The following is a 26481-nucleotide window of genomic DNA, read 5'->3' as shown; positions in this document are numbered from 1 at the left end:
AATAGCAATGCAAGCATCAGTCTTTTTATTATTTTAGTTTGTTTGGTCCTGTGTTGGTGGTGGTTCTCCATTTGGTGATGTTTCACGCAATTCGGACACTAATGCTACCTGGGGGGGGGGACTGAGTTTCTTTTTGATTGGCTTTCATATTCTGGATTGTATTGGGAGTGTTCTTCTTCCTACAGTGCCCTCTTCTTGATTACTTCTCCCCCTTTTCTTTTGTATTGTTTTGTTGGTTTGGTGGGGGTCTTTTCGCTCTGCTGGTTTGCCCTATGACTGGCATACATTTTATTCACGTTAAAAACATTTTTACTGGCATTATTGCAGAAATTTTGTAACGAAAAAACGTCATGTGAAAAGTGTTACAGAAGTGGTGTCAACTTCAGTGTCATCTTTATCGGTTTAGTTAATCTTTTCGTTCTACTGGTTTGCCGTACAACTGGCATACATTTTATTGACGTTAAAAACGTTTTTACTGTCATTCCAAAAATTTTGTAACGAAAAACCATCATGTGAAAAGTGTTTTGGAAGTGACATCATCTTCAGCTTCCATCAGAAGCGCATTATTGTAACTTGTATTGTTGAAATCATACTTGTATGATGTCAACAATAATTTATCTTCTACTGTCTGACAAGTTCTTCGAAACACAGTTCAGTCCATCTGTTGATGTTTTCTGTTGGCCAGTTCCTCTCTTCCCCTCCATCCTCCCCTTCAGGACCACCACAACAGGTTGTACTTCCTTCCTCTCATGATATGTCTTAGGTATTTAACTTTGGTGTTTTCACATGCTCATCATTTGCATCATGTCTTATAATTTGTAGCACTTTTTCGTTTGTCATTCGCTTCGTCTAGAGGATCCTCAAGCATTCTTCTGTACACCCACATCTCAAAGGACTCCACTTTCTTCACTGCTGAAGCTCTGTGTCCAAGTTTCCACTCTATACAGAAGTAGTGGCCACACACAGCACCTTACAAACTTCATGCAAGTTGCCAGTGCATGGTTTTTTCCGAAACCAGTGCTTTGTGTTTCATGAATCCAGATCTAATGATCTCAATTCTGATCTTAATCTCTTCATCAGGGTCTAAATTTTCATTTAGCCAGCAGCTGAGATATTTGAACCTTTTTACTCTTTCAATACTCCTGCCATTTAAAACAAGATTTGTCTCTTGGACCAGTCTTATTGATGATCATTAATTTTGTTTTTTCTATGTTGATGTGCAAGCCCTGATCTTCACATGCATTATTTACTTGTTCTAACATTTCTTTTTGTTCTTTGTTGTTGCCTGCTATTAAGGTACCTCCGTAGCCAGGTGGACAGGAGCAGCAGTGCGTTGCACACACTTCTTGATTAGACTGGGGTTCGAGCCCATGACCACCAAATATGGAGGATGCGGAAAGGTCAGGGAATGACTACCGCATATCCCTGGAGCAATATGGCCTTAGCTGCTAATGCTCCTAAAAACCAAATAACAACAACAGCCTGCTATTAATGCTGTGTTGTCAGCATAATGAATGTTATTTATTATATAACTGTTTACTTTTATGCCTTTTTTCCAAGCTTCTAAAGCTCCCTGAAAATATATTCGGAGTATATGTTGAACAGTAGTGGTGAGAGTATGCGGTCTTGCCTGACCCCCTCTACTGATCTCAGTCTTCTGTGTCTCAGTGTCCCCCACTCTGACTACTGCCCTCTGTTTCCAATAGAGATTCTTGATAATACATGTGTTTACCCTCAAGTCAAATATGTTGTAACATGTTGATGAGTCTGTCATGTTGTACACGGTCAAAAGCTTTTTCGAAATCAATGAAATATATATATATATATATGCATCTTGTCCTAAGTCTCTGCCTCCCTGTAGTAACTTGAATGCAGAAGTGCATCTCTAGTTCCAAGGCTGTTATGGAAGCCAAATTGCATGCCGCCAATCATGTATTCACAATAGCAAATATGTGGTTTCGATTCACCTTTAGTAATATTTTCAGCATGCTCATAAGACTGATTAGTCTGAAGTCGCTGCAAGACTTAGGATTACTTTTCTCAGAAAGTGTCACGAATGCTAATTTAAGCTAGTCTGGAATATATCCTGTTTGTTATACCTCATTGAATAGGTCAGTAAGCTTTCCTATGTTATCATCAATAAGTTTGAGCACCTCAGTTGCAACTTCATCTGGACCAGGTGCTTTCCCAGTTGATCCCTGTTGGATGGCATAGCGCACCTCTGATTGTAATATTTTTGGCCCTTCCATGACGTTCCATTTTCTATCGCTTCCAATCTACCCACTTCACTGAACAAATCTCCAACATATTTCTCCCAAGCCTTGACTTTTTTGTCTTGATCTATCGACATTCTCAGTATTTCTCATGGAGGTCAGTTCTCTCTTTCTAAAAATTCTTGCAGTTTCCTTTCACTTTCTGTGCAGGTTAAATTCATCACGTCTTTGTTGTTGAATCTCAGTTCCTTCACATTTCTTCCTCCTTTGCCTTCTTTATCTTCATTTTGATCAATTTCTAAATTTGGTCATATTCAAAGCAATTATTCCTGACTGCTCTTCGGTTATCCATGAGACTCAAAATCTCCTCGGTCATCCATTTATTTTGTGTCATTTTTGGCTTTGTTCCCAGAATCTAACTAGTCTTGACAATTCTGCTCTTAATCATTTCCCAACAATCTTCTGCTCAACTCTTGCTGATGTTGCATTACAGCAGCTGATTGTTCAATGTTGTTCTCACTTGCCCACATATATGTTCATTACTTAATCCGTGTTGGCACATCATAGCCGTAGTTGCTAATGCGCCAAAAAAATCCAAACAAACAAACATACTTAATCCGTCAATATTTATCCTTTTCTTGTGACGATGTTTTCTCTCAGCGTTCAACCTTATTTTCACATTAGAACATAGCAAGGTTTGATCGGAGTTCATATTAGCACCCAGATAGGTTTTGGCTGATTTAATTCTATTTCGAAACTTTTTCTTTGCTAAATTTTTGGTTCATTTGGTTTCTTACTGGGCATTCTTAACTATCTTTAGGTGATTTCCACTTGCTGGTAGAGCGTACCATGTTTTACATATAACCATCTCTGCCTCCTGGCAGAACTCAGTCACTTCCCACATTCATTTCTATTACCAAATTCATATTCCTCCACAGTGTATCCAAATCTTCCCTTTCTGACCTTAGCATTGAAATTGCCTAACACAAGGTTGACATCTCTCTTTTTTTGTATATTTGAGGGCCACTCTTAATTTATTGTAGAAGTCATCAGCCTCCTCTTTACTCTTGTCTGCTGTTGGAGCATACACTTGAATGAAATTTATGTAAACTGGAGAGCTTTTAAGTTGTACCAGAATGATTCAGTCAGATACAGGTGCAGTGTTAATAATTGACTGATTTATGGCCTTACTAACAACGATGGCAACTCCTCTTCTTTGATCCTGTCCTCCAGAATAGTACACAGTGTAGTCAACAAATTGATATATTCCTGAACCCATCCATCCATCTGGTCTCCCAGGGCCTGTATTCCAGTCCATTCCATTTCTCTCAGTACATTCTGTAGCTTGCCACTCTCAAATAAAGTTCTCAAAATCCAATGAGCCGATCCGCTGTATTGTCAAAACTTTGAACCTGGGGATTTTTTGTGCCCCTGTCCCATTGAAGTGCCGCCAGTTACTTGGGGCCATTTTGTTTTGCTCTCCATAGTGATCATTCTTGGGAGTTTACTGAGGAGGTTCCCCCTTGCCAGCCTCAGGCCCTGACCTCTCATCAAAGGCTAGGGTGAAGGCACCCTAGCCTTTGATGAAATGAACACCACCTGCAAGGCAGCAGCTTCTCCTCACATACCTTGGCTTTAAGCTTTAGGCAGCCTAACATCATCGGGTTTATGTGATATTTTATAGGAAAACCACTGCCACCTGCTATTCCACCACACCCTGTTAGTACTGTTGCATTTGTATTGCGACTGCTTATTGGTTATTCGCATCTGTCCGCCCTATCTGTGGGTGTTCCACTATTCACCACCCATGGACCAACCTGGTGGCATTCAGCTTTGCCCTGTGAATTTACCCAGAACCAGGCTCGATAGCATCAGCAAATATTCTTACACCTCTTGTATTTAAGTAGTAGTAGTAGTGGCATGTGATTCAAGAGAGCAAGTGTATGAGCTTATGCAGCATCAGCCAAAAAAAAAAAAAAAAAAAAAAATCACACCATTCCCTCCAAATGCCTGTCCAGTTCCTCCTTAGATTTATTTAACCTATCAACTTCCACAATGACAGATGGAAGTTTGTTCCAGCAATTAACTGCCTGCTGCTTAAAGGAAAATTTCCGCATATCTATTCTACATCTGTCTTTTCTTAATCTGAATTTATGCCCCATTAGGTTTGTAATCTGAACAAGTGGAAGGATCCCATCAGAATTCAGCATGCTCAAGGCCTTATACACCTCAATCAGATCACTGCGCAGGTGCCTAGTCTCCAGCCGCTGCAATTTGCAGAACTCAAGCCTCTCTTGGTAGGAGGATCCGTTCATTCCGCTCACCAATCTTGTTGCTCTTCTCTGTACTCGTTCCAGCAGCTCTACATCCTTCTTGAAATGAGGCCTCCAGACATGTATACAGTACTGTAGGTGTGGCCTGACCATTGCCTTATACAAGGGAATAATCACCTCCTTATCTCTGCTAGAAAAATTCCTATATATCATTGACAATACACCATGAGCTACTCTTGCAGCCCGTCTGCACTGCTCAGAGAACTTCATATCTGCCTGCACAACCACCCCTAGGTCCCTTTCATTCTCTACCACTGTCAGTGTAGTACCACAGAGTTGATACGTTGCTCTGGGGTTGCTGTTTTCCACATGTAGTACTTTACATTTGTCAATGTTAAACTTCATTTGCCACCTCTCAGCCCATCTGCTCAACCTTTCCAGATCCTGTTGCAGCAGCATAGTGTCAGTAGTGTCCTTGACAACCCTGCCTACCTTTGTATCATCTGCAAACTTCAACATTAAGCTTGATATACCATCATCAATATCATTTATAAATACAGAAAACAATAATGGACCCAACAGTGAGCCCTGAGGGACTCCACTAATAACATTAGTCCACGACGAGCAGTGTCCATTGATTACCATTCTCTGTCTTCTCCCCCTCAGCCACCCCTTTATCCACAGCAGCAATTTGCCTCCAATGTCACACTGCTCCAATTTGTGCAGCAGTCTTCCATGTGCAACAGTATCAAAAGCCTTTCTAAAATCCAAGTATATAATATCAAAGTTATTCCCTGCATCCAGTTGCTTTGTGACTGCATCATAGTATCCAATCAAATTGGTCAGGCAAGACTTCCCCTTAACAAAACCATGCTGTGTCTGAGCTATAACTGAAGTCTTGTCTAAATGATCCTGCAGTGCTTCTTTAACCAGTGCCTCCATTAATTTTCCGGGAACAGAAGTTAAACTAACAGGTCTATAATTACTTGTGTCGCCCTTTGATCCTCCCTTGTGAATTGGAGTGACATTTGCACATCTCCAGTCCATGGGTACGTCCCCGGAGTCCAAGGAAGCTCTCATAATTATGGCTAAGGGTTTGCTTACTTCCTTTGCTGCCGTCTTTAATATAACTGGAGAGATCTCATCCACCCCAGATGCCTTTCTTGTATTTATCTTCAACAATTTTTCCTCCACTTTACTCTCAGTTATTACAAGATTCTCTAGCTTACTGCCAGAGTTGAATACACCTCTATCATTCCCCTCGCTGAATAATTCCTCATGTGTGAATGACGATGCAAAATATTCATTTAGTTTGTTAGCTATCTGAGCAGGATCATCAACAGTTGACCCATTGATACCAAGTGGACCAATCTGATTCAGCCCCTTCCTTCCTGAGTTTACATAAGTAAAGAACTCTTTGCTGTTTTTCTTTGCGTCCCTTGCCAAATATTTCTCGTAATCTGCCTTCGCCTGCCTAACCTCCTTTGTAACTTGGTTACACATCAACTTGTATTTATCATAGGCTTCTCTGTCACGTGTTAATTTGTATGTATCCCATGCATTTTTCTTCTCTGCCATATGTCTCATTAGTTCATCTGACATCCACTTAGGCCTAAACCTTGAACAATATTTCTTAGTTGGTATGTAAAGCCTAGTAGCTTCGAAGATAAGTTCTTTGAATGCTTCCCATTTTGAATTTGCTGTTGGTAACATCATCAGTTGGTCCCACTGTATAGAATTTAAATACTGTCTCAGTCCATCGTAGTCGCCTTTACGAAAGCAATAACCCTTCCCTTTACCCCTAATGGTAGTTACCTCTTTGAGTTAATCCCACTTCAGCACACTGCGATCACTGCCACCTAGTGGTTCATTTACCTGCAGATTCTTAATGCATGAAGAATCACTACTGATAATCAAATCAAGAGTATTACTCCCTCTAGTTGCCTCCCGAACATGCTTATGTAGAAAACAATCATCCAATAAATCTGCAAAAGCCTTGCTAGTGTGTGAGTGACCTGACCCCAAATTCCAGTCAATATCTGGGAAATTAAAATCCCCCATTATAAGACTGTCTGATTTACTGGCCCACTCTATTTCCCTATACAGTTTCTTATTATACTCATCAGAGTCATTAGGTCTATAGCATACTCCTACTCTGAATTTTGATCTCCCAATGCTTATGCCACACCAAACTGACTCGACACTGCACTGTCCAGCAATGTCGACTGGCTTCACTTTCTTGGATTTTATGTATTTCTTAACTAATAGCATAACCCCTCCTTCCTTCCTATCCTGTCTATCCTTTCTGTAGACATTGTACTCCCCAAATTCGAGTTCTGCATTCCTTATATGTGTGTGACACCACGTCTCTGAAATCCTCACAATATCTGCCTTTGATGTTTTGAGCAATACCTCAAATTCATCAAATTTATTTACTAAACTCCTAGCATTGGTGTACATGCACGTATACATGCACCTGTTCTTTTTCTTAGTTACCCTAACACAACCCATGTGTTTACTTGTACCCCAATGATTCCCAGCAGTTTCTGAAATATCCTGCATCTTATTTTCCAGGCTGCGGCTCATTCCAATAGAAGCAGTGCAAGAATCACTTTCACCTCTGCCAGTGGCCACTGTTAATCTATTAGTGTGATAATTCCTCCAACCTACAATTGCTGTCTGCAACTTACAACTGCTCATCGTGGCCCGAACACACGACCGATCTTTATAGTTTCCACATAAAGTTCTTTAGCAATCATCCTCAATTCACACTGGTTTTTTGGTGATTGGTGATATAAAGCATGCAGGTTTTTTTTTTTTTTTTATTTCTTGCCTGTATGCCATTATATTTTAGAACATTTTCTACACGTTGAAAGCTTCAACGAGGTTTCAAAATCTGCCAACATTTCATCTTCGTAAAGTTTATATAATATCTTAGTTTACCCAATTAATCCCCCCCCCATGTTGTTACTGTCACTAATTCTTTGAATACTGTGCAAAATGTTGGATTTACGTGGATATTCAGCTACTGTGACCACGTAAACAGACATAAAACTAAATTTTACTGAATTGTTTTTTTTTTTGTACATATATTATATATCTAAGAATATATCTAATTAATTTAAATTAATAAAATAAAATAATAAAAAATAAAAGTAAAAGCCTTGTCTAAGAATGCAGTTGCCCACACTTTGCCCTGTGGAGGCAGATGCGGTACACACAGTATATATTTACTGTGGTAGGTCCTGCGATCTAATTTCCTGATAATTCAGTGGCTAGGAACTTAAAAAAAAAAAAAAAAAAAAAGTGTTACTATAATTTATGCTGAAAGGGGTTAGGCCAAATGTTAATAAGGTTGTTGCATGGTTGACTTAAAGTGTTTCAGTGTGGATTTGGAATAATTTTTGTTTCATTAGAAGTGGTGGCAAAGTTAGAGAGAGTGGGAGACTGAAGACAGTGAGGCAGAGATGGGATCAGTAGGGAAGGTGACCCTCAGATGGTCAGTGAGGCATGCCCATGTCCCACAGGAGGGAAGAAAATGGGAGGAGACAGCAGACTCCCCCCCAAGAAGTATAGCGTTATAACTGTGTTAGGATACAAGTTTAAGGTTTTAATTTTTTTCTGAAATTGTAATTTCATTGACATTAAATCGAAATCATGACTCAGACCAGAGCAGCAAAGCAAAAGGCTCAAGCTAATGGGAGTGCTGTGGATTAGGAGAGAACTGAGAGGGGCAGTTGCCCTCTGAATCACAGCCTTTTAAGATGCACTATTTGCTTGATGTTTGCGGAGCAATCGGGTACGGGACATGATACTGCCATGGGGGATGTCTTTGTATTTGCAGGATGCAAGGAGTGAAGGAAATTAGGCAACAACTCAGCGTTGTTATGGGCCTATATGAGACCTTGAAGGACAGGGTTGATGCCCTCGAAGGAAATAAATTGAGGGGCCCATCAAGCTCTCAGCTGCCCACATCAACGCCAGAGCTTGCACTTGGTCATCTTGCAACACAGAGGCAGCCCCCAAGGCAGAATGCGCTGGTCCCACAGGATATGTAAAAGGATAGGTGGAACAGGACCAGGGTATGTCTGCCAGGGGCAAAGGTTGATGACGTTGTAGAGCGGATATCATCTTTTAAGTTGATGGAGATATAGTTGTACACGTTGGCACTAATGATATTAAGAGTAGGAGACCAGCGGAATTACTTAACAAGTACAGGTCACTGTTGAAAAAAAGCCGTGAAGTAGGGTTGAATTTGAAAGTGTCTGCAAATCGAGGCAGTGTTAGGTGGGTCGGAAAACTGCTAGCTTGTGGGGAGACAAAGACTAATAGATTAACAGTAGCCACTGGCAGAGGTGAAAGATATTCTTGCACTGCTTCTATTGGAATGAGCAGAAGCCTGAAAAACAAGATGAAGGATATTTCAGAGACTGCTGGAAGTCATTGCGGTACAAGTAAACACATGGGCTGTGTTAGGGTAGCTAAGAAAAAGAACAGGTGCATGTATACTTGCGTATACACCAATGCTAGGAGTTTAGTAAATAAATTTGATGAATTTGAGGTATTGCTCAAAACATCAAAGGCAGATATTGTTGGGATATCAGAGACATGGTGTCACACAGATATAAGGAATGCAGAACTGGAATTTGGGGAGTACAATGTCTACAGAAAGGATAGACAGGATAGGAAGGAGGACGGGTTATGCTATTAGTTAAAAAACACTTAAAATCCAAGGAAATGAAACCAGTCGACATCGATGGACAGGGCAGTGTCGAGTCAGTTTGGTGTGACATAAGCATAGGTAAATCAAATTGAGAGTAGGAGTGTGCTATAGGCCTAATGACTCTGATGAGTATAATAAGATACTGTACAGGGAAATAGAATGGACCAGTAAATCAGAGTCTTATAATGGGGGATTTTAATTTCCCAGATATTGACTGGAATTTCTTGGTTGGTCACTCATACACTAGCAAGGCTTTTGTGGATTTATTGGATGATTGTTTTCTACACCAGCATGTTCGGGAGGCAACTAGAGTTAGTAATACTCTTGATCTGATTATCAGTAGTGATTCTTCATGCATTAAGAATCTGCAGATAAAGGAACCACTAGGTGGCAGTGATCACAGTGTGCTGAAGTGGGATTTACTCAAGGAGGTAACTACCATCAGAGGTAAAGGGAAGGGTTTTTGCTTTCGTAAAGGTGACTATGATGGTCTGAGACAGTATTTAAATTCTATACAATGGGACCAACTGATGATGTTACCAACAGCAAATTCAAAATGGGAAGCATTCAAGGAACTAATCTTGGAAGCTACCAGGCTTTACATACCAACCAAGAAATATTGTTCAAGGTTCAGGCCTAAATGGTTGTCAGATGAACTAATGAGACATATGGCAGAGAAGAAAAATGCATGGGATACATGCAAATTAATGGGTGACATGGAAGCCTATGATAGATATAAGTTGGTCGGTAACCAAGTCACAAAGGAGATTAGGCAGGCAAAGGCAGATTATGAGAAATCCTTGGGAAAGGATGCAAAGAAAAACAGAAAAGAGTTCTTTACCTATTTAAACTCAAGAAGGAAAGGGATGAATCAGATTGGTCCACTGGATGTTTATGGTTCAACAGTTGAGGATCCTGCTCAGGTGGCTAACAATCTAAACAAGTATTTTGCATCTACATTCACACATGAGGAGTTATTTAGGAAGGGGAATGTCGTAGGTGAAGTAAACATTGGCAGTGAGCTAGATGATTTTCTAATAACTGAGAGGAAAGTGGAGGAGAAATTGTTGAGGATAAACATAAAAAAGGCACCCGGGGTGGATGGGATCTATCCAGTTATATTAATGGAGGCAGCAAAGGAAGTAAGCGAACCCCTTGCCTTAATTATGAGAGCTTCTTTGGACTCAGGGGAGGTACCCATAAACTGGAGATGTGCAAATGTAACCCCAATTCACAAAGGAGGATCAAAGGCTGACACAAGTAATTATAGACCTGTTAGTTTAACTTCGGTTCCAGGAAAAGTAATGGAGGCACTGGTTAAAGAAGCACTGCAGGATCATCTAGACAAGAAATCAGTTATAGCTCAGACAGAATGGTTTTGTTAAGGACAGGTGTTGTCTGACCAATTTGATTGGATACTATGATGTAGTCACAAAAGAACTGGATGCAGGGAATAACTTTGATATTATATTTGGATCTTAGAAAGGCTTTGGATACTGTTGCGCATGGAAGACTGCTGCACAAATTGGAGCAGTGTGGCATTGGAGGCAAATTGCTGCTATGGATAAAGGGATGGTTGAGTGGCAGAAGACAGAGAGTGGTAATCAATGGACACTGCTCAACATGGACTAATGTTATTAGTGGAATTCCTCAGGGTTCAGTGTTGGGTCCATTGCTGTTTTCTGTATTTATAAATGGTATTGATGATGGTATATCAAGCTTAATGTCCAAATTTGCAGATGATACAAAGGTTGGCAGGGTTGTTAAGGACACTACTGATGCTATGCTGCTGCAACAGGATCTGGAAAGGTTGAGCAGATGGGCTGAGAGGTGGCAAATGAAGTTTAACATTGACAAATGTAAAGTACTACATATGGGAAACAGTAACCCCAGATCAACGTATCAACTCTGTGGTACTACGCCGACAGTGGTAGAGAATGAAAGGGAAATGGGGGTAGTTGTGCAGGCAGATATGAAGTTCTCTGAGGAGTGCAGATGAGCTGCAAGAGTAGCTCATGGTGTCTTGTCAATGATATACAGGAATTTTTCTAGCAGGGATAGGGATGTGATTATTCCCTTGTATAAGGCATTGGTCAGGCCACACCTTGAGTACTGTATATGGGTCTGGAGGCCTCATTTCAAGAAGAATGTAGAGCTGCTGGAATGAGTACAGAGAAGGGCAACAAGATTAGTGAATGGAACAAAGGGTTGCTCTTATGAAGAAAGGCTTAAGTTTTGCAAATTACAGAGTCTGGAGACTAGGCATTGGCGTGGTGATCTGATAGAGGTGTATAAGGCTTTGAATGGCTTGAGCATGCTCAATGCCGATGGGATTCTTCCTCTTGCTCAGAATAATCGCCTGAGAGGGCATAAATTGAAATTGAGGAAGCACGGATGTCGGATAGATGTGCGGAAATTTGCATTTAGCCAGCGGGCAGTTGGTTTGTGAAATAGACTTCCATCACTTGTTGTTGAAGTTGATAGTCTAAATAAATTTAAGGCTCAGCTGGACAGGTATTTCGAACGAACGGAGGGGTGAAATGGGAGTAGTGGTTGTGTTTTTTTTTTTTTTTTTGGCTGATGCTGAATAAGCTTGGTTTCTTGCGTCATGTGCCTCTGCTAATGCTAAGTAGGAAAAAAGTACCATGCAAGAGTACACTGGTAAGGAGAGGCCAATGGACTTGGCAGCAATAGTCATGTCCAGTGTGTTTGTCTGCTGGAGTCAGATACAGTGGCGGACAAAAGAACAATAGACTCTCGATTTTCCGGGATAGATGGTAAAAAACAAATCCCGGATAATTGATTTCCCGGTTAATCCAGGAATACAGAAGTCCATGACATATGGAAGCGATACGTTCCAGGACTACTTACTTCGTCGAGTTTTACGTAACTTGGGAATGACTTGTAACATATTGCTACTATATTATTATTAACAAATCTGAATTCACTGCGATACTTGTTAATCTTTGACTATATTCATGCATTCCTATTAGTTTAATTTGCTGATCCAAATCGATCGATTTCTTTTTCTTGATTGATTTCCTCGTACCACTGTCACTTATTCTCTTAGTCGGCACCATGATAACAGTCAAAATTAAATTTTCTGAAAAGAACTTTGTTATTATTATTAATATTAGCCATATGGTACAAGGAAGTACGAGGCTTATGCTGCACCAGCCAAATAAAAAAAAAAATTCACGAGTTACCCTCCTGTGCGTGCGCGCGCAGCGCGCGCGCTCGAGAGAGAGAGAGAGAGAGAGAGAGAGAGAGAGAGAGAGAGAGAGAGAGAGAGAGAGAGAGAGAGAGAGAGAGAGAGAGAGAGAGAGAAGTAGAAGGCATCACCAAGAAAGGAAAAGAATGATGATATCCAGTTCAGGACCCTGGGTTTACCAAGCCCATACTCACCTGATGTGAGGCCCCCCCCCCGGGGTAAAATTTCACAGGGTTAAGACAAAAACTCACTATTATCATTCCGTTCGAGAGGTCAACAAAAAACAATGAAAACAATTTGCACTTTTCTTTTTATTGGGTGTTTCTGTTAGTGCAATCTATTATAAACGGGTAGTAAACTCAATCTTATTGCATTTGCGATAATACCAATAGCTGGAATTCTGTGGATTTTTACGTTTGTTATTGTTATTTGGTTTTTAGGAGCATTAGCAACTAAGGCCATATTGCTCCGGGATATGCAGTGGTCGTTCCCTGACCTTTCTGCATCCTCCGTATTTGGTGGTCATGGGCTCGAACCCCGGTCTAATCAAGAAGCGTGTGCTATGCACTGCTGCTCCTGCCCAAAAAACCTGGCTACGAAGGCGCCGGGTTTTTACATTATTATGGTGAAGTGTTTGTTCCTTTCACTGAAATCTTCAATCATATAAAAAAAACAAATAATTGTAAGAACTTCTCTTCTTTTCTATTTTTTTGCTTGTTACTCCGATCTCACTTGTGCAATTTGTGTGTGCTATGATCGTTGTTATTGATTGCTTATTATTATTTTCTTTTGTTGTTTTAAATTTTACAATCCTAAAAAAAAAAAAAAAAATTGAGTGAAAACAAATTTACGTAAATCCGTAGTTGCATAAGTCGGGGACTTACTGTATCGAAAAATGTTCAGCAACCTACATAAAAAAATATGAAGATAGATAAAAAACTTACCACATACTACTTGTGAGTCCAGTATGATGCTTCCCTTTATTTTTTGCGATGTCAATTTTAAATCGAATAGCTTCCCTTTATATTTTACAATGTCGCGTATGGTTTGGTCACCAACATTATAATGGTTTTTTAGAGATTTAACGGATGCACCATTTTCAAACTTTTGAATGATTTGACGTCTCCGTTTAATTGAAAGCGCAACTCGTTTGCGTTTACCCATAATTTTCACGATTTCTAACAATCCTAAAAAAATATATATTTATTATAAAAATTTTTTTGATATCCCTGACATAAATAACAAAACAAAATTTGTCCTTTTGCAGTGTGACAGAACACAACAATCAAAGCGACGCACTAAAACAAACTAAACATTTGCTCGCTCGCTCTCTCTCTCTCTCTCTCTCTCTCTCTCTCTCTCTCTCTCTCTCTCTCTCTCTCTCTCTCTCTCTCTCTCTCTCGAGCGGCTGGTGTGAAGACAGTGGGGATTCAAAGATAATAGGCGTATTAATCTCCCAGTGACGACTTATAACGCCACTTCTTGTCACTTATTTACAACTTGCAAAATATCTGTTTATACCTATTTTAGTTATTACTTGAATTTTACGATTTCTGTTTTTTTTTTTTTTTTTTTAATTTGGAGTCTTGAAGTGTCCTGGTTAATCCTATCCCGCTAAATCGAGAGTCTGCTGTGTGTATATATGTATATATATATTTACACACATTAAAAAAGATTTCCTACTAGTGATATTTATTTGAGCCAATGCGAGAAAATTGGCGGGGCAATTACATCTACAAATGCTCAGATTAAGCATTTTAATGCTTAATCTGAGCATTTGTAGTACTCAAATTAAGGTAAATAATTACATTGGACTAGATTTCAATAAGTGTGTTTTAATGTTAGTATATTAGTATAATATATTAACTATAGTATAATATACAGTGGATTCCGGTTATTTGGGCTACCAGTTAATCGTGGCAGCCGTTTATTTGGGGCAAATCTTAAAAAACAGAAACCAATCGACAAAAAAATAGCCAGGGTTTACTTTTCTTAATTGGGACAGCATGCCGTTTAATCAGGGCAGGAGACCGCAGCTCTGGAGATTACCCTACGATCGTCTCTGACGGTACCATGTGGTTCGGTCAGAATTCTGGAGGTCACAACCATAAAACAATTAGCAGTTACCTGTTTATTGGGCTTTTCTGTTAGTGAAATCTATCACAAATGGACAGTAAACTCGATCTTACTGAATTTGTGATAATACCGACAGCTGGAATTCTGTGGGTTATTATGGTGAAATGTGTTTGCACTTCAGTGAAATCTTCAATCATATAAAAAAATTAATTTTGAGATGTTCTCTTCATTCCTATTTTTAAAGCTTTGTACCTCGTTACTCCGTCCTCACTTGCGCGTATTGTGTTACTTGCGATTTGTGTGTGCTGTGTTCTTTGTTATTGATTGCTTATCTTTTTACTGTTTTAAATTTTAACCCTCCACAAATGTCAGTGAACAGAAATGTCAACTAGTTCGTATGTACATATTACAGTACGTATTAATTATTCTGATTATTACATATATTCTTCCGATTTTCACATATCATTTAATTTTTTAACTGGTAAGGTAATAAAGGGTAAATTTGTGCTTAATATATCTTTACTTTTATAGCCTGTGGATAATATTCCTCCTATTTTCGCTAATTAGAATCGCCGTTTAATGGAATTAAAATTCAATTCACAAACGTGATGACAATGACGGGCGCTTACTGCACATCGTGTAGTGAACGGTACTTTACTATGTTGAGTTCGTCGTAACGTGATTTTATTGTACTGTGAACCAATTGTAAAGAGGGGGGGGGTACATTGTATTTTTAACTATTTACGTGAAACTTCGGATAATTGGGGCAGCCTCTTGATCGGGCCAAAATGCACTAGTCCTGATATGTCCCAAATAACCGGAATGGACTGTATCATTATACAAATATTAACAAACTATACAAATATTTACAAAATACTAAACTATTTACAATCGTACCTCTACTATATTGGGAACGTTAAATGGAAGGAACACATGGGTTACTGGGCAGAATCAGACATTTGCTATTGGCAATGCATGGGACGCATGCCAACTTTCATAGCATTGAAAGACAAGTGCCACCATAACATTCACCAACCTTGTGCATGTGATTTGCTTGCTAATTCTTGACCAGCCTACCATCATTTGATATTCCATTGTAATGTTTTTTGTATATTAATGTCAGCTAATGAAGTGACCTGATATAGTTTGTACATTTGTAAATATTTTAGTCTTGCTCTTTCGGATGCAACACATAATGCAACATGCATTATGGAACCTAAAGCAAATGGCCTGTTCCTAAGTGACCTGTGTAAACGCAGGTAAATTATTACATAGATACCATACAATGAAAGGTATTTAAACACTTTGTTTACGTAACTTTTCAGTGAGATATTTGTGCCTGGTGCGATTCGCAGATCTTTTTGATATTAGGTGGTATATTGGAGAGACATATTCTCACGTCTTCCTTAATCGTTTTTAGTCTTTCCCTCTTAGTTTTTATAGTGGTAAGCATGGAAAATCCTAACTGATATAGGTAAGATGTAGAAAATTCATCCAAGTAGCCAAATATATCTTCAATATATGTAAGCAACTTATCATTGAGCCTGGGGCACATGTTTGTGTCTTACCATAAGTCCTGGGGCATATGTTTGTGTCATGTCGAGACCCACTCGACAAGGGAGCGAGCACAAAAGATTAACTGTAACGTAACATTCTACGTAATGAAACTGTTATCATTTATAATGTTGAGGTTTTTTGTATTTTTTTTAATATTTGGGAATTGTAAATAGAATAATCACTTGACATATGTAAATGCTGTCATTGTGGTTTATGGAACACAATAATAAGGATGTACCTTTTCATAATGAAATAAATAAGTTTAAGTAACTTAAACCCAAATTATGTGGCACCCCTGGAACTTTGTTGCAGCCTCCAAGGGTGCTGTGGCACCCTGGTTGAAAACCACTGCATTAAGCTGACCACCTAATGCATTGACAGTACTTCAAACTATGTTTAGATTTTTGGTGCTGAATTAAAAAGCATCATATTAACATGGTTGAATGTGTCTATAATATTTTTGGACAATGGGTGAATCAAAGTTTGTACTGCAGTAAAATGTAGTTAATACCTTATGCTACCCTGTTGCCTTTATTTCTGCTACATAAGAGAAAATTTGATTGAACAAGTCTCCAACAGACTTGGTGTGAATGCACTAACAAGTGTGATGCATATGCCTAATGCTAGCTCTGCTTATGTGTCCTTCCCTCCATCAGTGAGAGAGAGAGAGAGAGAGAGAGAGAGAGAGAGAGAGAGAGTGTGTGATCTGAGAAGATAATTTTGTGCTTTTAATTTATCGTTTGATTACCAGTATTTACTTGAATATTTCCAATTTGCTCTTTGATGATGATGTTCTGTATTCCTTGTTTTAAACTCTAATATAATAAGTTATGGACATCAAAGGTGCATCTTTATTACCTAATGTGTTATATTTCAATTCAATCTTTTTTGGTTTCATTATCTTTATTAGTTCTGTGTTTCAATTCTTGAATTTTATAATTCTTTTCGAAATATTAGTATGCAGTTTACAAGGTGAGTTCAGACCTATACAATTTTTTGACTTTCATTAGCAGCACTGTCTGAAGTCTAAATGAATATAAAACTGCAATCGTAAATCATATGTCCACAGGAAGTTTTGTGCATACATTGCTGGAGTTAGGTAGTATGAAGCTCTGGCACACACAAATATATGAAATATATTGTTTTAAAACAAAATAGCATAATTGAAAGCTGGTACTTGGCATATTGCAACATTATTAGCCATATGGTCCAAGGAAGCCTGAAGCTTATGCTGCACCAGCCAAAAAAAAAATTCCTGGGTTACCCCCGAGAGAGAGAGAGAGTGTGAGTCAAAAAGTAGAAAGGAATCGCCAAGAAAGAGGATGATGATGATATCCAGCTCACACCCATGGTCCTGAGTTGGATATCATCATTCTTCTCTTTCTTGGTGATTCCTTTCTACTTTTGACTCTTGTTGCTCTTTCTCTCAGGGTAACTCGGGAATTTTTTTTTGGCTGGTGCAGCATAAGCCTCGGGCTTCCTTGCACTCTATGCCTAATAATAATAATAATTCTGCTTTGATGCATTTGTGAATAGAGTTAGATGCAATAATTGAAAATAGATGAATAGAGTTAGATGCAATAAATGAAAATAGATGAATAGCGTTAGATGCAATAAATGAAATAGCGGTAATTCCTTTTAGTAATTGCATTGATCCATTATGGGAAATCTCACTGAGCATTGCTGCGAGAGTTTGATTTCCATGTAAAGTATTGACACATTCTGATGAAACTGACAGTCAAATTATTGGATAGTTTCACACAAGTGCGTGTTTTTTTTTTTTTTTTTTTTTTTTTTTTAAATGTAAATTATAGCACATGATGGTCTAAGGTAAAGAAAACCAACACAAGAACCATGGCAAACTTCGGAAAACTTACTGGACAAACATGTTTCCGGCTACTGCAGTTCTCAGTAAATGGATGGTGTGTGTTATCAGCAGTAGAAGTTGATAACTATGTGTTGATTAGTTTTTTCCTCCTTATTAAAAGCAGATTATTGGAGTTCATGACTGCTTTCATGGCTGAAATTTACTTACTGGTACACTCTCCAGACTGCCTCAGTCTTAAGGTGTTTATTCCCCCCTTCTCACTGTTTTAAAATAGGAAAATTGACTTCTACTGCCACTAATGATAACATACGCTGTCTGTTGAAGTCGTTTTCCTATTTTAAAACGGGAAGGGGGAGTAAACACCCTAAGACTGAGGCAGTCTGGACGGTGTACCTGTAAGTAAATTTCAGCTGTGAAAACATTCATGAACTCCAATAATGTGCATTTTAATAATAAGAAAAAATTAATCATATCGTTATCGACTTCTACTTCTACTGCCACTACTGATAACATGGACTGCCAGTTTACTGAAAATGCAGGGGGAAACAGCAGTAGTGGGAAAAGAGTTTGTCTGGTAAGTTTCCTGAAGTGGTGGCTTTCTCGTGTTGGCTTTATTTACCTTCGCTCACATAATTACAGTGATATTAACCAATATTTTCTAGTAGTAAATTAAAATACTCAAGAATTACTTTATACCAATAATTCATCTATTAAGCTCTCCATAGAAAGTGCTTATTGCATTTTTCATTTGAAAACTTGATAGTATTTCATTCTATTTTTTATTTATTTATTTATTTTTACGTAATTAACAGTTACGTAAGTGCAATGGTTCCAATTAAAAGTACAAAAGAGTATTATGTGCAGCAAGAAAATAGTGGTGTTATTCTCAGAAACGTTGTTAAGGTATGTCAGAAATTTCTTATGTATGAATTTTAATTAAAAGACTTAAGTGTTAAATATTTATACCTGCAGCATGTGCATACATTTACTGAAGTTTTGTTATGTATAGAATTTTTTTTTTTTTTCCTATTTCATTGTGTTCATAAAATGTTATTAATATGAAAATCTATTTATATTTTATAATGATTAACAAATTGAGTATTTTTTCTAATTAAAGAAAATTACCTGACCTTTATTGTGGTATTTTGATCTTTGAGACACTTCTAACAATTAGTACATTAGAATTAAAATTAGTAACTTCCTCTATTAAAATTAAGAGGCTGCCAGGTGAAATTCCAATAGTTGTAACTGCCCTTATTGAGCTATTAACAATACAGATCATGATATCTCCAGAGGAAACCCAGCACCAATATTGCTGATAACAACATGAGTAACTCGGGCCTACTATGACAGACATATATCTGTAAGATGAAATGAATATTAAAAACTTTCCCCAAAGTGAGAATTAACTTTTAGATTTTATATCATTGTTAAAGACAAGGATGAGAATGACAGATATGTGGAATTATGCAGGGTTAGATGAGTAGCAGTTCCAACTGCCCTAAAAAAGATTAGCCCACAGATGGTTAATTTTTGAAAATTCATTTCTTGTTTGTACTCTGGCATGACTACCAGGTCAATGGAGTTTCCAATAAATCATCAATACAAATGTTAATCGTATTTAGCAGTCACAGACTTGAACCCCTGTCCACTCAATGAGTTCGTACTGCTGACCACTCGGTCAGGAGCGAGTAATCCTGAATAATATGAAAACTTTAAAATGAACATAAGAACTTTAAATATAAAAACTTTTAGATTTTAGATTTTTTGTAAAAGGCAAGGACGAGAATGACTGTCTTTAAAAGTGGCATCTTTTCTTCTTCCACAGGCTAATCTGTTTTTTGTAAGTGTTAAAGATTGCATAATTCATTTGCATCAGGCATTATGAATGGTCACAAGATGCTAAATGTTGATAGCCCATTTTTGTGTTTTAACTTGTAGAGTTTCAGAGATTAGCCATTAACAGCAGCAGTATCATATAAGATTTTATCTTGTGACTAAACTCAGAGACACTGAAACACTGCTGTTAATGGAATTTTTATGGTTATTGGTTCTCTGTTAGGCTGTATTATGTTGGTTCCTGATGAGATGGTGTAATGCAAGCATTCTATTAGTGTAAACATTCACACTATTTCTGAACACAGCAAGCACAGTTGTTTCTTCATGAAATAGATCTGATCATATAGTACATGTTGACTCTATTTTGAATATCTAAAGTAGAATTTTGTAAATTATTTCTGTGGTGTGTATGTTGTTTTGTTATAAGATTAAAATTATTTGAATCTGCTATCGTTGTTATCAGTTAGGTTGTTACCTTCAGTTTGTAGAAATAATAGCTGCAGTTTTGATAACTGAACTAACAAATTATTTAAGAAAAAAAATCTGGGGTGGAAAATTGCAATTTCACAAAATAGAAGCTTAAATGAAAAAGAAACAAATTCACTCTGATAAGAAACAGCCAAATTTGCACAGTTAAGCACTGAAATGTCCATTCCTGTGTCATTTATCCGTTTTCTGTTTTCCTGATAGTGGATTTTCATAAGGATCTATTTTTTGAAATTGCCATTTTCCACCCCAGATTTTTTTCTTAAATAATTCTTTTTAATGTTATTTCTTTCTTCTTATTTGCAAGAGGAGACATGGCACATAACTGGCCTTGTATAGCTAGTTGTTTGATGCAACTAAATTCGGCTGTTGAAAAGCGGTCATCAAATACAGCCATTTTATTTGTTTTGTCTTCAAATAAAGTCAGTTAAATGATGATGTGTTTAGGCTAAACTGAAAAATGGGCTAAATTTCCCATTGAGAATAAAGCAGTTAAGGCAAAATTATAAATTTGGAAATTATAAAATCTAAAATTAATATTTAGTCCAATTTAAACACCAAATTCAAAAATTTCATCTCATATATATATATATATATATATATATATATATATATATATATATATATATATATACATACAAATTTGTATATAAAAAAAAATCCAGACAACAAATAGCCTAAACCTAAAAATAAACAACAGAGATCTCAATGCATTTTAATTGAAACACGCTGTGTGTGTGTGTGTGTGTGCGTGCGTGCGTGCACACGTACGTAAGTATGTTCGTACATACAGTGGGTGCCACTTATTGTGTTCACATTTGTTTATGAAAATTGATAACATTAAACGGAGGGATTTTTTTTTTTTTTGATGAAATATAAAAGGTTAATCATGCCAATCTTTATTTATTATCCGGTACAGTATATATAGTATTCTACATACATACATAACTAGAATATAAATGCATATCAACTGATTTCAGTGTCAGAACATATATATATATATATATATATATGTACAGTGAACCCTCCTTTAAGATAACTCTCTAAAGCAGACACCACTTGTGGGCACTGAGACACAAAGCCTGAGTGCCCACAAGTGGTGTCTGCTTATTTGAAATTAGATGTTAAATGACCTGTCTAAAGCAGACACTTTGATAGCTGTCCTTTTTGATTTTCAACCTCCCTGCAGCAGACACTTAGATTTTTTTCAAGGGTAAAATTATGGATGAACCCATTTACTGGTAACACACACATATACGTTTTCATAGGTCTTCATTTAAGTGAATGTCAAGGTCATTGCAGTACCAGTGACACTAATTAGACTTCTGATACCTACGAATTACTTACAAAGTAGATCAGAATGTTGTTAATATGCTCATCACTGCTGATATGGAATTTACGAACTTCGTTTTGACTGTCTGAAGCAGGTTCACTGGCATGTGCATCACTTAGAAAGGCACTAAAATTGTATACCTGAGAGATGCTGTTGCTGAGAGAGAAGCGGGGAGGGGAGTTTCAGTGTAAACATGAAAATACTGTTGTAATACAGTACCATACAATAAATGTCTTAAAAAAAAAAAAAAATTAACGTACTACAAATGGACTCTAATTCATTTTCTTTAGTCCTCTACAAATACATGCTACATTAATAAAACTGTCAATCAAACTTAATTGGATACTTCGATTGAAACCGCTATGTAGTCTATCACCACTAAACATATAGTTTATCTAGATCTTCAAAATAAAAAAATTAACTGATTTGCATCTCTGGCACTACAAGCTCTCTATTCTTTAAGGCTCAGTTTTGTTTCCTCAGAATGTGTGGTTATTACAGTAATGTAGTAAATTTCAAGTGCACAGAATCTGGACAATTGTGAAATTCTCTGTAGTGTTCTAGGCCGAGGTAAGAATTTACATTCTCGTGCTGTACTACTGTATGTCTCAAACAGTTAACTCTGAAATTAAAAGTAGAAGTGGTAGAATATTCTAGAAAAGAAAAGTGTGGAGTTCGTAAATTACCTGATCATTTCAAAATTGGAAATCGGGTGGTCTTTCTTTTCATGCAGTTCTGGATAAAACCGTTTGGCAGAGGAGCGTCGCACTGTGCTTTTTGTAGTAGTAGTAGTAGTGGCATGTGATGCAGGAAGGCAAGTGTATGAGCTTATGCAGCATTAGCCAAAAAAAAAAAAAATCACACCATTCCCTCCAAATGCCTGTCCAGTTCCTCCTTAAATTTATTTAACCTATCAACTTCCACAACGATAGATGGAAGTTTGTTCCAGCAATTAACCACCCGCTGGCTAAAGGCAAATTTCCGCACATCTATTCTACATCTGTCTTTTCTTAATTTGAATTTATGCCCCCTTAGGTTTGTAATCTGAACAAGTGGAAGGATCCCATCAGAATTCAGCATGATCAACCCATTCAAGGCCTTATACACCTCAATCACAACACTGCGCAGGTGTCTAGTCTCCAGGCACTGCAATTTGCAGAACTTAAGCCTCTCTCTTGGTAAGAGGAGCCCTTCATTCCCCTCACCAGTCTTGTTGCCCTTCTCTGTACACGCTCAAGCAAATCTACGTCCTTCCTAAAATGAGGCCTCCAGACCTGTACTCAGTACTCAAGGCGTGGCCTGACCATTGCCTTATACAGAGGGATAATCACCTCCTTTTCATTGCTAGCAAAATTCTTATATATCATTGACAAAACCCCATGACCTGCCCTGGCAGCTTGTTTGCATTGCTCAGAAAACGTCATATCTGACTGCACAATTACTCCCAGGTCTTTTTCATTTTCTGCCACCTTACGTGAAGTACCACACAGTCGGTATATTTCTCTGGGGTTACTTATACCCATATGCAGTACTTTGCATTTGTCAAGGTTAAACTTCAGTTGCCACTTCTTAGCCCATCTGCCCAAATTATCTAGATCCTGTTGCAGTAGCCCACTGCCATTACTGTCATTAACAACCCTGCCAACCTTTGTATCATCTGCAAACTTCGATACTAAGCCTGATATACCTTCATCAATATCATTGATAAATATACAAAACAACAGCAGACCCAACACCGAACCCTGTGGGACTTCACTAATAATATTAGTCCATGAAGAGCAGGACCCATTAATTACCACTATCTGTCTTCTCCCACTCAACCATCCTTATATCCATTGTAGCAACTTACCCTTAATACCGTTCTGCTCCAATTTGTAGAATAGTCTTCCATGCGCAACAGTGTCAAAAGCTTTCCTGAAATCCATATATATGATATCAAAATTATTTTTTGCATCCAGTTCCTTTTTAACCACATCATAATATCCTATCAAATTTGTCAGAAGAGTTTCCCTTAACAAACCCATGCTGTGTCTGAATTATTGCTGCAGTCTTGTCCAGATGATCCTGCAATGCATCTTTAACCAGTGACTCCATTATTTTACCCATAACAGAAGTTAAACTAACTGGTCTGTAATTACTCGTGTCACCCTTCGATCCCTCTTTGTGAATTGGGGATACATTTGCACATCTCCAGTCCGTGGGGACCTCCCCTGAGTCCAAGGATGCTCTCATAATTATGGCTAAGGGTTTGCTTAGTTGCTTTGCCACCTCCTTTAATATAACTGGATAGATCCCATCCACCCCAGGTGCCTTTCTTATGTTTAACTTCAACAATTTCTCCTCCACTTTGCTCTCAGTTATTACAAAATCATTAAGCACCCTGCTAAAATTTGAGAACCTTCTGCCATTTTCAAAACTTAATAACTCCTCATGTGTGAATGTAGATGCAAAATACTCATTCTGTTTGCTATCTGAGCAGGATCATCAACAGTCGAACCATCGATATCAAGTGGACCAATCTGATTCATCCCCTTCCTTTTAGAGTTTATATAAGTAAAGAAATCCTTGCCGTTTTTCTTAGCATCTTTTGCCAAAGATTTCTCGTAATCTGTCTTCGCCTGCCTAATCTCCTTTGTGACCTGATTACAGACTAGCTTATATCTGCAATAGGCTTCTGGGTCACTTGATAATTTATATGCATCCCATGCATTTTTCCTCTCTGTCACGAGTCTCATTAGTTCATTTGGTAACCATTTAGGCCTAAACCTTGAACAATATTTCTTAATAGGTCTGAAACTTTTAGTAGCATCCACGATTAATTCCTTAAATGCTTCCCACTTAGAATTTACTGTTTTGCTAACATCGTCAGTTGATCCCACTGTACAGAATTTAAAAACTGTCCGAGACCACTGTACTCACCTTTACGGAGGCAAAAACCCTTTCCTTTACCCTGATGGTAATTATATCTTTAAGTAAATCCCACAACAGTACACTGTGATCACTGCCACTTTGTGGTTCCTTTATCTGCAAATTCTTAATACACGAATGATCACTGCTGATAACCAGACCGAGGGTACCCTCTCTGGTTGCTTCTCGAACATGCTGCTGCAGAAAACAGTCATCCAATAAATCCACAAAAGTCTTACTAGTGTGTGAGTGACCAATCCACAAGTTCCAGTCAATATCTGGGAAGTTAAAATTCCCTATTATAAGACATTCTGATTTACTAGCCCACTCTATTTCTCTGTACTATTGTTCATTGTACTCATTCGAGTGATTAGGCCTATAACACAGTCCTACTCTTAATTTTGCTTTCGCAGTGCTTAGTCACACCAAACTGACTCAACAGTGCACTGTTCATCTATATCAGGGGTCAGCAAACTTTTTTTCATGACGGGCCAGATAACCGAGAGATTGACGAGCGCGGGCTGTATAATCATTTTGTTCAATATGTAAAATTCAGTAAATACAACAAAAATGAAGACAACGAATATATTTATTTACCAATACACAAAATATGCAAAAATACAGAATATATAGAAAAATAAAGATAACAAATATATTTATTTATCAAAAACTTATCAAGGAAGGCGACATTAGAAATAAGATAAGCATAAAAGATTAATGTGATTTATGGAATTTGCGTTTAGCTTTTGATTTGCTTCACCCACCAAGAGAATTGCCTTTAAATGTTCATCACTCAGCCTTGTTCGATATGTGGACTTTACATATTTCAGTTTTGAAAATGCTTGCTCACAGACATAAGTTGTACCGAACACTGATGCCATACCAGAGGCAAATTTCTTTAATTTTGAAAACTCATTATCAGATAAGCAGCGATAAAATTCTACAACATTTCCTTCTCTGTGTTTCTCTTTCAATAGGTCATTTGCTTGTAAATCAGTGATCTCTAACTGTATTTTGACTGGCACGTCATCAACGTTACAATGAAATGGATTTTGAAACAAAAGAATATCACTCTCAATTGTATTGAGGTCTGAAAATCTTTCCAAAAATGCTTTTTAAGTCATTAATAATTTTCTTTGGAAACTCGAGATTGATATTTTGTCCAATTTCAGCAAGAAATGCTTTGAAACATTGAAAATGAGAGAAATCCCCTCTTTCTAGTTGTGCTTCAAAAAGTAATAGCTTTCTTCGAAATCCTTTAATGATTTGGTAAAGGTCACAGGTAAAGTTGTCCTTTCCTTGAAGTTTTAAATTCAATTCATTCATGTGAGATGTATGTTAACCAAAAATGACAATTTTGATAGCCAGGTAGGATCTGATAGAAGTAGCACAGTGTGGGGTGGGGCGGGCCGGATGAACAGACTATGCGGGCTGGATCTGGCCTGGGGGCCGTAGTTTGGTGACCCCCTGATCTATATCAACTGAATGCACATGTTTTGATTTTATGTTTTTCTTAATTAACAGCATAACACCTCCTCCCTTCCTATCCTGTCTATCCTTTCTGTACACATTGTACTCCCAAAATTCCAGTTCTGCATTCCTTATATCTGTGTGACACCATGTCTCTGCTATCCCAACAATATCCACCTTTGATGTCTTGACCAACACTTCAAATTCATCAAATTTATTTACTATACTTCTAGCATTGGTATACATGCAAGTATACATGTACCTATCCTTATTATTAGTTACCCTAACACATCCCATATACCCACCGGTTTCACGATGACTGCCATCAGTCCCCGAAACCCCCATCACCCCTCCCTCCAGTTCGCTACTTATTCTAATAGAAGTTGTGCAAGAATCACCCTGTGGCTACTTTTAACCTTTTAGTCTGTGAATCTCCCCAGGCTAGCAGTTTTCCGACCCACCTAACACTGCCTCGATAGCATCAGCAAATATTCTTGTACCCTTTCTAATTAAGTGTATCCCATCCCAGTAGAAGCAGTCTCTCCTGTTAACAAGCACAGACCAC

At 37.9% G+C, this 26481-nt stretch overlaps 1 protein-coding gene across 1 annotated transcript in view; it reads left to right on the top strand.

Annotated features, from left to right (window-relative positions):
* The window catches only part of LOC150085745 (lateral signaling target protein 2 homolog), a 430079-nt gene that overhangs the window by 90359 nt on the left and 313239 nt on the right, over positions 1–26481 (top strand). Inside the window, 2 exon segments of the mRNA XM_090374675.1 lie at positions 18694–18751; positions 18753–18784. Coding sequence (XP_090230801.1) covers positions 18694–18751; positions 18753–18784 — 90 coding nt within the window.

Source organism: Mastigoproctus giganteus, chromosome 5 (genome assembly GCF_048544385.1).
Source record: "Mastigoproctus giganteus isolate SK-2022 chromosome 5, ASM4854438v1, whole genome shotgun sequence".
In the NCBI taxonomy this organism is placed as follows: Eukaryota; Metazoa; Arthropoda; class Arachnida; order Uropygi; family Thelyphonidae; genus Mastigoproctus; species Mastigoproctus giganteus.
Note: the sequence above shows the minus strand (reverse complement) of the source record. Positions and strands in the feature narration are given on the sequence as shown.